The following is a 16,671-nucleotide window of genomic DNA, read 5'->3' as shown; positions in this document are numbered from 1 at the left end:
TTGCTAAACAAAGTTCCAAAATAGAGTTTTAATAATTATTATTTTCGCAATACGTGGAACATTTTATAGCTTTGGTTATTTCCTGATGAAACAAAACTTAAGCTTGAAATAAAATTTCTAGTCTTATGTCTCGGTTTTATCCCCTTTATACGAAATGAGACGGATGATTAATGAAAGTGAATGATTATGTGGTAGAAATGTGAGTGTGAGAGGACAGGGAAGAACTTCTAGAAAACCCATGGAAACTATGCTCTCTACAACAACCTCACATTGTTTGGTATCGAAACAGGGATCTCACACACAGAGGTGAGAGCTCTACCAGTGAGCCATCAAGTTCTAGCTTCCTAACAGTGTAAGTACACATGAAATAAATACCTAGGCAGGGTTGGCAAAAACCATGGTTTTTATTTAAAAAAAAAAAGTTTTTTTTTTTGGTTTAAACCCGGATTTTTGGTTTAAACCAGGTTGTTTTGATTTAAATAATTTACTCTATGTATTTATATTAGATATGGACAGAAATTAGTTTGTTTCGTCTTGGTGTTAAAATTCAACAACAAGGTTATGCTGGAAGAGGTCACATAAGCTTAAAGCAGAATCCAAACCGTTTCTTGGCTTACGTCCAAGAGAAATTGTCCGTTTCGACACGAAACTGGGACTAATAGGTCACAAATGCGATTGCCGACTCACTCACAAAGGACTCCTGATAAAAATACGTTGTACTCATCTTTATATAGGCCTAGTTGTTAATATAATTGTAAAGAGTCATTTCAGAAGGACAAAATGATGAACAGTTACACAAGTAAAAACATTATATTGAATTATAAATAAATCGGGAAACTCCCGCCTTAGCCATTGGAAAAATCCTGTTATTACTTTAAATGTATTTATATGTAAAATTTTAAGGTCAACGTATCATAATCACTACGCTAAAACTGAGGTATTAAATTACAAATTTGGTATGTAGATATCATTCAATAAAATTAAAACAAAGTCGAATCCAAGCTGATGTTGGAAGCTACGTAGGCAGTTGACACATTTTACCAATTTCTATCAATATACTTAAGCAACCTTGGCTTCTTTATAAAACACCAGGCACTCAGGCAAGCAGAAATATATAATTTGATTTCGTTTCGTATGTTTAGACTTAACATCCTTCTGAAATACCAAGGTTATCATGGAGAAGGCTTTCGTTTAAAGGGACACCTCGAATCGCTACTTGGTTTACACTTGAAACATAGGCGGTGGTTCGACCGAGAATTGAACACGGGACCCCTTGATTAAAAGGTGAAAAGTAGATAAACGGAATGCAGATGGTGTGATATGTGGAGACGTCACCATGAAGTTCACACGATTTAAAGCATTTTCATTTTTGGGGGGTGTAAATCAGTTCTTTTTTAATCAGCTGTTTTAAACCAAGGTTTAAACCATGGTTTAAACCAGCCAACCTAGGTATAACTAGTTTATTACGAGCTTGTTTTCCTTTGATAATTCTCCGACAGCATTATAAATAATTACTATCTAATAACTTGCAATTATACACAGTGTGACACAGTTCAAACTGGGATGATTCAGATTTGAGAGTTCCGTTCCTGTAGCCTGTTCTAGCTGGTTTGTGACTTGTCAATGTAAAACTAATGAAATAACACATTTCAAACTATAAGGATTTATACAATTTACGATCGTGAATGGGAAATGTACACGTACTGTCCTTCGTTACAGTTCATGAAAGGCAGATCAGAAGGGTTTTGAATGGATGATGCGGAGTCTGCACATCTGTTTTATTTACCGTCGTTTCTGAACTTCAAACCAGGGCCTGCAGAACCCTTAATTAAGCAACTCTCCAATTGAATCACGACGCAACGCAACACAAGGGAGCATACTATTATCACAATGACTATGATAATTAGTCCAGACATTCGAAACCTAGGTACAGTACTATGTTTGAGAGGACTAAAATACAGTAATCGTAACTATATATAGCATGTTGATAAATTTTCATTTAAATTACCGGACTATGATACGTTAGAGATGTTCTTTGCACGGAAGTTAATACAAATTTGCATTTCCTAATCACTCTTTCCACGTTCATTCTCTCTACTGGGGATTGTGGAAGACCTTCCCGATGGCGTGGGGGACCCGGGTTCGATTCCCGGCGGGAGCTCATGTGGTTCGGATTTCACGTTCATCAATAGGTCCCGTCTCATATAGTCACGCTGCTGAAAAGGACGTTAAAATCAACTCAAGATCTCCCGAGCGGAAATTTCAATAAACGGGGGGAAGTAGTATAAAATAATGGTAGCTCAGGGCACGGAAGAAATTTACCCGAGGGTCATCCCCTGAAATTATCGCCGCTTCTCCCTCATATTCTGTATTAGTTTCTTTTCTCCTTACTACACAACTTTCGTGATTTCATAGTATACTAATAATAATGAGCATTATACTCATATAGAACAAATGCGAAGACTGTAGATTTTAAGTTGCAATTAAGTTCGTACAAAGCTGTCAAATAATTGCTTTATCTTAAAATTTTGAAAATATAATTCCTGGAGAGTAGATGGCCAGGACTTTCAAACTGACACACGAACTAACTATTGTTTTATATGTAACATTATCATTATGTTCTGTTCACACTGGTTTTACACAACTACTTTATTTGACATTTCTCAACAGCAGCAATACTAAATTCTTAGCGCTTTTAGAACACTGATCAACAAATTTACCAATCCTCTGAAAGTGGTACTTGTGAATGTAGATCACTCCCAAACACTGGCTATTTTTATAAGTGCTACATAACGACATTATAAAATATTGTAGTTTGATTAGGGGCTACTTCTAGCATAAAAAGGTAGAGCCTAAACAAGGTTCATCACATACACTCAGTGGCGTATTTAGGATTTTGTTTCGGGGGGGGTTATGCACAACATGTGAATAAGCACTTATATTTTTCCTTATAGGTGCCGACAAATTTTAATGAAGTTTTACATGTAACAAATTTATTTCGGGGGAGACGGGCTTGAGCCCGATATTCACCCCTCTAAATACGCCACTACATATACTTAATATACTGTGTATATATGTAGAGAGACGTAAACAAACATTTTTGGGGAACGGAGGTTTCTCCCTTAAAAAGCAGGAATATTTGAAAAAAAACTAAAATTTTAGCTTTTTGACGACTTTCTTGCTCAAGTACCACTTTCATTTCCCTACAGCGGATTCTATATTTAAGAAAGGACGTTTACAGATCCAGTACTTGAAGTCCTATATTCAGTTCGGTACTGCCTGCCTTGATTGGTTTTCGAATTGGCACTGCAATGTTACCAGCAAGTATACGTTATGCAACCACCATATTCCCTAACCATTTTATCGAGTTCCTGGAAGTTATGCATCTTAATATATGTTTTATTTGTTACCTAAATGCAGTATGGTAACCAAGGAAAAAGTACCATAAATCAAGACAAAGATATTTTTTTAAAATTATTTCTTGCTTACATCTATCGTTCTTTCATCGGGAATCACATTATCCTACGCTTCAGAGAGTTCAGTTTACGCGTCCGCAGATTTGTACTTTTTCTCTCCTATTGAATGACCGATTTTCTTTGATTTTGATTTTTTTTAGTTTTCTTTTCATAATGCAGTAATTTAAATTGAAATAACGTTTTTTGGTGTTATAATAGGAAAATCAAGGTGGAATGTTTTAAGCTTGAATTATTGATCTAAAAAAAGAAAAGTCCAAGCCTTTGCATTATATATATATATATATATATATATATATATATATATATATATATATATATATGGTAATATGTGTATTTATACAATTAACTAACACCAAGTAAATATTAGTACACATTACAAAAGCAAAACAGATTATGGTAGGTAAACAACCATGTAAATAAACACTAATGACCACTGGCGTCTCTAGCATGTAAAATATGGGGGCATCAAAGAAAGTGATTTAAATGGTTCTACCTAGCCCAACCTGTTTATTACCTTCGATTCCATTTTTTTACCTTTCTGCTTACCTTCACGGACCCCCTGAGGTATATTAAGAACTCTGTTATAATAGTTTTACAGCCTGAATATTATTTTCCAAACAAATATATTTATCATTATTTATATACTATTTTGTCGTTAGTAAATAAATTAAATTAAAATATTGCATATTTTGTACTTCAAAATATTGGGGGTATTCGTCCCCCCCTTTCCGCCAGAGACGCCCATGCTAATGACACATTTGAAATCATAACAAAGACTTATTGCTATTATTATCTTGCATCTATTAAATATACAAAAACAAAACACTGCATTTATTGCAAGTGAACTGACAGTTCAATTCCATGAAACAGTGACAAAAATGTCTTACCGTCTTCTAGATTCCGCATTCGGCCGAGTAAGATCACGGATCCACACGAATTCACAAAATAAATTTGGAATATCCATCGACGAAAAGAATCACAAAGCAGCACGTATAAGGATAAAAGCATCTGAGCACGCACACACAGAAGGCCTCACGCACTCAAACAAATCCATCACGCGCGACATAACTCTTTTGTGAACACATCAATTGAAACAACACAACTCAAGCCACTGGTGGCTTGACTCCACCGAGTGAAAATAACCGTGTGATTGCACTAGTTACAAGCAAGTGACTCGCCGGTGCCGCAGTTCTCCCCGCCGCAAGCTATCGTGTATCTCAGGTCTGCACGGTAGCCGAGGTTCACGTGAAGCAGGCAAGTAGCAGCTCGCTAAAGCTACTTCCCGTCAAATTTTCTTCTCTGACGTCAAGCAGTGTATGACCTTCTCAGTCAGTGTGAATACCTCCCCTGCTTCTATGCTGCGGTCTTGAAAACGAACGGAGGCACACCAACAGGGGGGATAAGATCCCCTCATATTGAATTTAAGACAGTTTTATTTTATAGCTTATTTTTTACTTTTCGTTAATATTAAAAAGAATCTTAAAAATTAAGAGTTATTGGTCATTTTATATTATTAGCATTTTTCAAGTTATAATAGTTTTTGCAATTATTTGAAAAAAAAAATATGAAAATATGCTCCAAATCTAAGGAAAACCCTTCACGTTAAAAACAAGAAAACAGCGAGCGTCAGCTGCTTGTTATATTGTATCTCTTGTACTCAGATTTTTCTTATGTTTCATCCTTTCACGTAAAACTTCAATCAAGAAGGAAGAAACTCTCAATAATTTGCTATACCTAGAAATCACTGTTTCTCTGAATTTTGTAACAAAATTTAACTCAGCTACATCCGTCATGGTCTAGAGAAATTTTGTATTATCTCAATACATGAAAGATGTTGATGCCATTTTTGAAAACCTTTGCCAGATATATAACAACTATCGGAGGGAAAAAAGAAAAAAATATCCATCACAAATTCCACGAATACGGCTAACTAACCACTCCCTAATCTTTTACCTGCATTTTGCATCAAGTTCTCCTCCCAGTCACTTGTGTTGTGTAGCTGTGAGTCCGTAAGTATGGTGGGTGGATTTTCAAGCAATTGAAATTTCAAATCTGCGTGATGTTGTTTTTTTAAAGTAGTTTTTTTTAATGTATTGCATGATGGCTTTTCAAATAAAAACCTGTCTGTTACGTGACTACTAGAAAGAGAGAATAATACTGTAGCAACCTTGAGCTGATGTTTCGTCAGCAAGCCAACTGTTCTGTATACAGGAAAGAGGCCCTACGCTAAGCATACTGCAATTAGACTCTGTGGCGGAATATTAAAAAAAAAAAAAATACAAACGAATATTATCGAAACTAACCAGTTTTGAAAGATTCCAGAACATTCAAAAATTGTGACAACTTTCTATGCAAATTACACATTTATCCAAGCTATTATGGTGTATTAAATTATTCATACAACACGAAACAAACAACCAAAACAAAAGAAAAAACACATTACAATTTATTATTTTTAAATAAAGGCTCTGTGAAAGAAGATGTTTACTACTTCTCATACTATTCCACTTTTCTAATAAAAAGTACAGTTTCGTACCAAACAGCAGTGTATTATCATAAAACAAAAATGAGGACTGATGCCAGTCCCACAATTATGCTTTTTACGGTCAAGAAAACAGATGTTAATAATTGTGATTGTGGAAGAACTAGTACCATGAGAATGTTACAAGAAACGGGAAAGCTAAAAAGAATTCCTAAAACGCGATTGTGTCCACTACAAACTGTCAAAAACTGGGATTGAATAAGAGACCTATAACATCACAATTGAAGGCTCTTTCTCTGAGCCACGGTACATCTGGTTTTGAGTCTAACGTTCCTTTCGAGCACAGAAGCTCTATAAAACCTAGAGCTGCAATCTAATGTAGGATCCAAACTAAATATGCTACCAGCTGAAATCGAATCCTTGGTCTCCCATACAAACTAGTAATGAAATAACTCTGATTCGAGTTTAAGCACAGAGGCATTCCAACGTCGATCTACAGTTTAATGGTCTCATAAAAACTATATGCATTTTCAACCGAGGTCAAACATGAGACTCCTACATGAAACATACTGTATGTAATTAATGCATTTAGTCACGAAAGAGTTCGACTAAAAGGTACATCAGCACCAACTAGCAATATTAGAAAGCAGCACTTTCAAGTGGTGATTCAAGATTCGCCTTATGCTGTTTCACACAAAATATTGCAAGCATGATGAATCTATGCAAACCCGCAAAGTGTATTGGAGTTTTGAAACACAGATATCGTCATAACGTAAACTTATCTATAAAATTAACCTTCACTTTTGACTTTAGTGACGAAGTTTAGATATATGAAACGAAGAACAACTGAAAAACATCTACATCGAAATACGTAAATCGATTAGTCAGTCAAAATAACCAAGTTAAAAGTAACTTCTTGGCACGAAGCCCCAAAGAGCTTCAACCGACCAGCTGAAATAGCAGGAGAGTGGTGACCGCATTGCGATTCCCATCAAATTTGTTGCCGACTTTCCTGATTAGAGTTCGCTACTTCTTCCACTCGAATAGTTCCCCAACTATCCTCATGATGCTGGGTGAACGCTGCACTAACATGTTTTCCTCGATGGTTACTTACAACTACTAGCCAGGCTTGTACTGCTTGACTTCGTTTATCTTACGGGAACGAGATCATCAGCGTGGGCAAGACTTTGGCAAAATAATTAATTCTGTTGTACAACATAGCAGTAGTTTCCAACCTTTTTGACTTACGACACACTTTACTAAATACCCACGACATCGTGACACTTGTTTGATTTTTAATAATAATAATAATAATAATATACAATATAATAGTGTAAGCTACAAGTTTCCATAAAGTACTGACTCTACTTGTAACATAAGATGTTCCAAGAGAAATGTAGGAATGAGTGACACTTTTCAAACTGATAGATTCTCTAAATGTTAAAAAATTTATGAATCATTTTGAGTGTGAAGTTCTCTGATTTAATGCAGATTAGTATGTCACTTGAGTCTAAACTCCTTTCTATAAGGGAAACCACCCGCTGTAACGCAACCAATTGATAGACTGAGACCAAACGTCTGGAATAAACTCCGAACATATCAGAAAATAGGCTGGGATGCCCAGTCAGAAGGCAGTGTGTCTTGAACAGTGCACCATACAGAATACACAATTAGGACTAAGTTTCCTTTACAATTTCATACTCGAACCTTCTGCAAAAAGTATCAGCAGTGTATATTGACCATGAGTGGTCAATGAATGCACAGTGCTCCATGGGTTTTTGAAATTTCGTGCCTATACATAACATGAAAAAATGAACCTCGCGGTTACCGACCAACAGCATAGTCTGAAGAGCTCTTTAGAACACCGTGGAACTGGATCCTCGAAGAAGTGTGTGTGTGTGATTGCAGACAAGTTAGGTGTACACCAGCTACGTGCAACAGCTGGCCCTCGGCCTGTCCCCGGCCCATGAAACCTTTTCATCCGACCCACCTGACTCCTAATTGAAAATATTAGCCCCAAAACACAAAACAACCTGCGCTAGGTCGCCACCAAAAACCATGAATGCTATCTAACCGAGTCATAGCATGGCGAAGCCGGAGGACCCGAGCGTCAGCGAGGGGTGCGTCTGAAAGGAGCAGGCACGTCAGCGAAGGTGGGTATCCGCATAAGCAAAGGTAGTGAAAACGAGTGTTTTTTTTGGCAATGATACGAGTTTCAATAGCAGTTGTCATGGTTTCATACTAGTAGAGTTCCATTTGTAAACAAAATACAACTTCTGCACACTGTGCAGAAATTCACCGCCGATGGAAAATAGTTTCTATACAGGCATCTTTTATATGAACTCACTTATTTTATCCGTCGTAAAGCAATTGTAATAATTTTACACTAGTAATCCTACACTTGTAAACATAAAATTCATATGTGTTGCGCCAAAAGTAAACCAGCACCAAAAACGTAAACAATGAGTGTTAATTGTAATCAGTGTTGTGTGGCCTTCGTGTAATTTTAGGGAATAGTTCTACAATGCTGGCACAATACAAAAAGTCTGGGTGTAGTGCATGAGAGTGTATTCCGGTGCGGTGTAAGTTTACTTTATGGGCTATGTGGGCATTTTTAGTGGGTAGTGAGCTGAACCGATACACTCAGTACCTGTACTAGAATATTGCTCTTTCTTCTATATTTTAGCTTCTTCGCCCGATAACTGTCATATTTGGACAAGTCTTTTAATTTTCAGTTATACAATCTGGTGGATGCAAGGATCTACAGTCCTTTTTTTCAGCTGATACAGACTCCGTCATGTTCATATCTCGCTGCCGAATTTTCTGAGTTACTAATTTCTATAGCATATGGAATTCTGAATAGTCCATTCTGTAGAACTTTTTGTAGGAACGAGGATCTTCTGTAAGTAGTTCATTATTCACCATTGAAAATACGGTGCTTTCCTGTGCATTATTGCGGTGAAGAATCCAGTCCCTGGTCCAGCAGCTCCTCTTTACTCTTTCTCTCTGTCTTTCTTGTTTTTTTTTTTTTTTTTTTTTTTTTGAGGGGGGGGGGGGGAGGACGGATTTTGTGTCAACAACAGAGCAGATATCGCTGCTATGGTTATTTCATCCTCTTCGGATGAACTCATATTGTGAAATAGAAAAACAATAATATTTACGATTACAACAGTTGATTGCTCTGTGCGTAACACATTCTTCAAGTGTCTTTTGTCTGTTTAATACAGCGACCACGAGAGACTCTGCTGGTAAAACCTACCTAGTTTTAAGGATCGTATGACCCTTACATCACCTTAGGATAAAAGAAATTGCATAGAAGTTTGAGTTAAGCAACACTGTCAAGTTGTAACCTGGGTTGAGGCCTTAGTTCAGATCGGTGTAAGACGGGTTTTACATATCACCGACAAGGGTCACCATCTCAATGTGTACAGTTCTCTAAGAGTACGGAATAGCCGACATTTCCTTCATTGATTATCAATTCCAATGACAAATGTATCTATTATAACAATTTTAAAAAAGTCAAGACAATGGTTGGTTCAACATTCAGAACTGCTTCCAAAACCACTCCACCATCCCCGAGTGTAGGACAAAATTCAAGCGGACATAATCAAAGAGGACAATATCCAAGCTAAATTCTGGTAAGGCGGACAAAATCCAAGGAGCAGTATCATATGCGTAGCTGTGGTATGTACCTGTGAACACCCTAATTAAATTGTATGTATGTTTCTTTCTTCTATTGACGTATGGCAAGATAGCCCCCCTACTTTAGAAAATTGAAACAATGACTAGGTCATTCGTTTGTACTACGTTTGTACCGAAAATATTTTCGTTTGTACCATTTTCCTTATAAGGGTTCTTGAGAAGTCAACTGGGGGCTATCTTGGCGCCAAGATAGCCCCCCGGTATCACAGCACAAAAATTGGAAATACACAATTCGAAAGCAAATCGTTTGTACCGTTTGTACTGAAAAAAGTTTTGTTTGTACCCTGATAGTTTTCGAGAAACAGGAGATGATATTTGGGGCGGGGGGCTATCTTGGCGCCAAGATAGCCCCCCCCCCCGTATCACAGCACAAAAATTTGAAATACACCATTCGAAAGCAAATCGTTTGTACCGTTTGTATCGAAAAGAGTTTTGTTTGTACCCTGATAGTTTTCGAGAAACAGGGGATGATATTTTGGGGCGGGAGGCTATCTTGGCGCCAAGATAGGCCCCCCGTATCACAGCACAAAAAATTATAATACACCATTCGAAAGCAAATAGTTTGTACCATTTGTACCGAAAAAAGGTTTGTTTGTACCCTGATAATTTTCAAGAAAGAGTGGATGGCGTTTGGGAGGCTATCTTGTACGCAAGATTGGCCCCCTAATATGTACTTTTTCCATGTCCTTTAATAATTATTATGTGTCTATTCATGTGAATTTATGTGTATTTAGATCTCTTGATGTACATATCCAAATGAAAAGAAGGACTTGTTGGGAATAACGCAACGTTAAAATTGAATCGCCGAGTGGGAAAACAGTGAGAGTTTAAAATAAGCCATTTTGAGTTAAAGGCGAAAATAACACTAAAGATGTAGAACTACAAGTTGTAATGAAGAGCAGTACAATTTGGAAGACCTCGCACGTTATAACAGAATGCTATAATGTCGACTGTACATTTGTGGCATTAACAAACGAAAGTTCTTTCTTCAAACATCTGAAAATGCGTTTTGTGCACTAGTAGTGTTTTTCCGCTCAACGATTCAATTAAATTTAATCTATTTGTGCCCTTTTCCGTAAATAAATACCGTAAAAAGCATAACGAAGTGTGTACAAATTCAGAAAGAGACTGGATTTACAGAAATAATCTTAAACAAAGAAAACTAAAAGATGAAATGTTTGCTCACCTAAACTGCGTCCTTTTACGTTTCAGCTTTACACCAACTGAAAAAAATAGCTGGTTATCTCTGTCACATTAACGGCTCGAGAAATCTGCCGCTTTCATAGACAATAGACGAAAGCAAATAGGCCATTTCTGAATAATACGTATTTACTTAACGAAGAGGGCAGAAATTGAGAAAATTTAATTGAATCGGTGAGTGGAAAACCACTACTAGTCCACAAAACGCATTTTGAGATATTTGAAAAAATAACTTTCGTTTGTTAATGCCACAAATGTACAGTCGACATTATAGCATTCTGTTATAACGTGCAAGGTCTTGCAAATTGCACTGCTCTTCATTACAACTTGTAGTTCTACATCTTTAGTGTTATTTTTGCCTTTACTTCAAAATGGTTTATTTTGGACTCGCAATGTTTTCCCACTCGCCGATTCAATTCTAACGTTGAGTTATTACTGAAAAATTCATTTTTTTATTTTGATATACACAACCAGAATTCTAAATACACATCAATTCACATGGACAAACATATGATACTTATTAATGGACATGGAAAAAGTACACATTAGGGGGCCTATCTTGCGTACAAGATAGCCACCAAATCTCATCCCCTGTTTCTCGAAAACTACCAGGGTACAAAGAAAACATTTTCGGTACGAACGGTACAAACGATTAGCTTTCGAATGGTGCATTTCAATTTTTTGTGCTGTGATACGGGGGGGCTATCTTGGCGCCAAGATAGCCCCCCGCCCAAAATATCATCTCCTGTTTCTCAAAAACTATCAGGGTACAAACAAAACTTTTTTCGGTACAAACGGTACAAACGATTTGCTTTCCAATGGTGTATTCCAATTTTTTGTGCTGTGATACGGGGGGGCTATCTTGGCGCCAAGATAGCCCCCCCAAATATCCCCTGTTTTTCGAAAACTATCGGGGTACAAACAAAACTTTTTTTCGGTACAAACGGTACAAACGATTTGCTTTCGAATGGTGTATTTCAAATTTTTGTGCTGTGATACGGGGGGGCTATCTTGGCGCCAAGATATCCCCCCAAATGTCATCCCCTGTTTCTCGAAAACTATCAGGGTACAAACAAAACTTTTTTCGGTGCAAAGTGTACAAACGATTTGCTTTCGAATGGTGTATTCCAATTTTTTGTGCTATGATACGGGGGGGCTATCTTGGCGCCAAGATAGCCCCTCCAGTCAACCTCTCAAGTAACCCTATAAGGAAAATGGTACAAACGAAAATATTTTCGGTACAAACGGTACAAACGTAGTACAAACGAATGACCTAGTCATTGTTTAAATTTTCTGAAGTGGGGGGCTATCTTGCCATACGTCTTCTATTGCCATGTATTCTAAAGTTTTATCTGTAATTCTTCAATTTATTAAAATAATATGTCCTTTACATTTAAAGAACTGAAAATCCAATAAAATATGTAAGATTGACACAGTAAGAGTGCAGATGAGTTTTAATTACTCATAAAATAGTCTGGTCACTGCTAGGACATGCCCAGGTGAATCCAATTTAGGGTGATTAGAAATATTTTGACTAAAAAGAGTATACTCACATAAATTAACCAGAAAATGAAAGCACTAACTTGCTATATCAGAGATAACAAATAACAGCAAAGCAGCCCAGTCTTAAAAAGAATACACTTACTTAATTCTATTATATTTATTGAGAATTAAAGTAAAAATAAAATTAAAAAGATATAATTTAGATAAAAAATACTTCTCTATCCTCAAAGTATTTACATCAGTTACACTTGTCAAAATAACCAATAATAAGTATATACATTTTCATTTAGTTTGTCTAGACACATTTTCACATTTCGATTTTCTAGATAACACTTTTACATTATTTAAGTCTCACACATTATTACATTATTAAAAATACACACTACATATTTCACATTTTGATCATTTCTGACGAAAATTTGATTAGTATATCACAATTATTTGTTTCAAAATATACATAAAATACTACCAACAAACAAATCAAGGCTTCTGTATGACACCTCATAAGAATGGAATTAAAATACTCCAATGATTGGTCTCATAATAATACGCTGAGTGTCTTAAATGTATTATATTGTATATTATAAAATTGAGAAGAAAATACATACTTTTACAATGTATTTGTACACACACAATATTTTTACATATTTTCATATGGATGTGATAAGTAATTAAAGCTCATCTGCACTCTTACTGTGACAATCTTACATGCTTTATTGGATTTTCAGTTCTTTAAAAGTAAATGAAATGTTATTTCAATAAATTAAAGAATTACAGATAAAACTTTAGAATGCATGACAATTGAAGAAAGACACAAACATACAATTTAATTAGGGTGTTCACAGGCACATATTACAGCTGTGAACATGATACTGTTCCTTGGATTTTATCCGCTTGGATTTTGTCCGCCTTGTCAGAATTTAGCTTGGATTTTGTCCTCTTGGATTTTGTCCGCGCCCCACCATCCCCATGTGGTGTTGCTCATATGATGGTTTATGGTAGGGCTGATCCATCATGTTTTTCTCCATCGAGGTAAAACCATCACTCTGGATCATTACAGTACTGTTCATTAAATGCACTGCAAATTTGTCCACAAGCATTCAACAGACATGGTGCCTTCATATTATATTGCACGCCTACATGTTGCTCAAGGAACGGTGCAGGCAGACCATCCATGAGCTGCAATATGAAACCCTTTCTCATATGTCGTATTTTCCTAACGTCTGTTCCACCGACAACCTTCTTTTCCAGCACCTCTATAATTTCCTGCAGAGAAGATCTTTCCTGATGACTGGGAGGTGCAAAGTGCGGTGTCAGAGGACTTTCTCGCACAGCAAAATATAGACTTCTTTCGTCATGGGATACAATCACTGACTGAGTGATAGCAAAACATGTGGCTGTTGGCAGGAACTACTTGTATACTTACAATACTTATGAATCTGAAATTGATATAACGTAAAATATGAATATTTATTTAAAAAATCATTTCACTCCGTCAATCTGACATGGGAATCGCCAACAAGCTCACGTGAAATCTCACTTCCATACTTTTAGTTAGCAAGGTCGTACCGAGAAGAAAAAAGAATAGGCATCGGAACAAGAATACTTATTAGAAGGGCTTGAAAAGACGTGAAATGCTCAAAATATGATTTTATTCCGAGTAAACTTAAGAAAATTGGTGATCCTGACCATCATATCTTCCATCGATACGGTCTCAATACTTAACACATTGTTAGATAGTAGATCTTGTGCAAAAAAGAGCTGCCAATCGTAAGACTATAAACTATAAGGTTGAATCGTTTGTGGTAACTATGCAAACATTACTGCAGTATGACAAAATTTGTTGCTTGATTTCAATGTTCACCATAATAATGGAGTCCAACATGTTTCACTCTCTTTTTGCAACGATGTAGTTTCGATGACAGTACTGAATGACAGAATACAGCATGTTACATAAAAACAATTTGTGCATAAATTCGAATCTACAATACTGTTATTTTTTTTAATTATTTGAGTTTGGCGTCCCTTTTAGCATCGAGGCTATATGAGACGAAGACTAACAGCTTAACGTGTGATCTGAACAATATAAACTCCACCGAAATAGAATCCAGGTCGCCTGCGCCAATCTACAAGACTGGAATCCAGCGTAATGTTGTAGAAGCACAGGGAAATGCACAGTGGAAAGTAATTACTGTGCCTCCAAATAAACGTAGTTTTTAATATTATATAATTTTGAATTTTGTTCGATTGCCCTGTACCGAGATTCTCCAAAAGAAATATAACCACCTAGTCTTTAGAAATATTATATCAGTGCTATATTATTATTAAATTAGGAATAATGATACCTGACACAAAATTCACGTTTTGTTATTTTCTAATGTTTATATCAATTTACGGCTACACAGTAATATATCATTATGCCAATGTCCTTTTTATCGGGACTTTGGAAAGTTTTTAGTATTGCATTAGTCATAAACAAATTAGATTTAACAGCAAAGCACTTACCTTCTCCAAATGACAAGAAAATCAACAAATCAAACAAAGAAGCAAGTGATAATTAATTGTTTGAAGTTAATGCGTAGTTGATGCACTGTACACTAATTACAAATCCTAACAAAGTACACTAAACATGTTCAAAATGACTATGGAATAATGAATTGTATGAGCTTTTTCTTGAAGTAAAAGATTACAGCAACAGTGAATCACCCTAACAGCATCTTATATCTTAATAATGTGTTAATTCTATTAGTTTACTAATATTTACAATTTTGTTACTCATTCGCAGCATTGTTTCCAGTTTTTTCAGTACTATTTTTGTACACTTATTATGTACACTACTACATCTTAAATACAGCACCTTACTCGATTGCTATGTGAAGTAATTGTTAAACAACGAAAGACAATGGATAAGATAAACCCTACAAAGAACATGATAATTTTAACACTGCTTCCAGAAATTTCACACTAGGATTGCTTAGGGAAAGAATTGTATTATCTTTGTTTCGTGAACTACTACTACCAACGCGAGTATAAGCGTTTACAGAAACAATGAAATTAAGTAAGATATTCTAAAAGATCTTGGACAGTATATATTCTTATGATATAAGAATAAATGGCTTCATACGCACTTATACAAGATTGTACGCGTAGGAAAAACACCTACCATATGTACACTGATGAAACAACTTTCTGGCATGGAACTTCAAGTGTTTAAACCGATGATTTCAAATTTGGGCTTTTTTTCAGTCCTGCCTCTTTTTTTCATGTTCGCTCTCCAATTGTCCTCCCAACGCTTAGTGCTGAATTCACTAGTCACTACCATCTGGTTTTCCCATCAATTTGCTTGACTTTGATGATATCACGGAAAGTAGAAGATCAGTGCGAATAGGATATAATAGGATATTAATGTATTTTATTTACAGTCTGACTTTATGTCTCATTTAAAAGTCCACATTGCTCCGGAAAATCACAAACTATAAAATCTACGTAAGAAATTAATCTGAGGATCTGCAGCAGGGGCGTAAATTCAGGGTGACCGGTCTAGCAAACAATCAGAGGTCCAGAAGATGAAGGAGCCACCATGACCCGGCATTATGTTTACTTATTTTTCTCACAAAAGCGTTCTTTTTTTAAAAAAAAAAAAAAGTAAACACATGATATTCATTCTATAGATACTATAATGCATGGCGCATGGGATTAAATCTTAAATTATTACTGTATGAACGCGGGAGATTTCAATCTTATGTATAGGCAATGCATGTAATGAAATGATAGTACGTGTTTTTTGGGCACAATATCTAGCGTAGAACATGCTCAACAGTTTCTTTTTTTTCTGTCCAGCACAGATGATCGAAATGTAAGAAAGTTATTCCAGCAAGATGGATGGGAAGGAAGTTTTTGGCTTATAAGTGAGATTTCAAAATGCTCTTTATAAGGTAATTCTGTTGATTTCCAAGTCGAATGAAAAGATGAAGCTTAAGCACTGAAAAAGAACAGTAAGAATTATAACTTTGCTTACTTAATGGTTTTACCATTTAAACATGTTGACGCAATCAGAATTTACTAAAGAGAGTGCAACTTCTACAAAGGCACCATAAAGAGCTGAAAACTAATCACAATAAGTTTGAACTGAAGGAGAATATGAACATAATAGCAATCTAGCTGGTCCATTCAGCTTGAATTTGTTTGTACTCGAGATAGGAAAGACCGACGTCACTGTGACGAAATTTAAGACAAAAGATTAAGGGATCCTCAAAACTTCTTTAACGTAAATGTGGTTTTCGTGTGCTAGATGTGATAGCATATCAA

General features: G+C 36.0%; 1 protein-coding gene across 6 annotated transcripts in view; it reads right to left on the bottom strand.

The window, feature by feature from the left end:
• Positions 1-16,671, bottom strand: part of siz (Brefeldin-resistant Arf-GEF family protein schizo) — a 436,074-nt gene that overhangs the window by 276,333 nt on the left and 143,070 nt on the right. The window contains exon 1 of one of the 6 annotated variants that reach the window (XM_081762745.1): positions 4,364-4,699. The exons of the other annotated variants lie outside the window; for them this stretch is intronic. Coding sequence (XP_081618871.1) covers positions 4,364-4,440 — 77 coding nt within the window. The 5' untranslated portion in view covers positions 4,441-4,699. Of the gene's footprint in view, positions 1-4,363; positions 4,700-16,671 lie in introns of those variants that run through there. 6 annotated transcript variants of the gene reach the window in all.

Source organism: Thermobia domestica, chromosome 6 (assembly GCF_964235325.1).
Source record: "Thermobia domestica chromosome 6, izTheDome1.hap1.1, whole genome shotgun sequence".
NCBI lineage: Eukaryota > Metazoa > Arthropoda > Insecta > Zygentoma > Lepismatidae > Thermobia > Thermobia domestica.
This window is presented reverse-complemented; position numbering and strand designations above follow the sequence as displayed.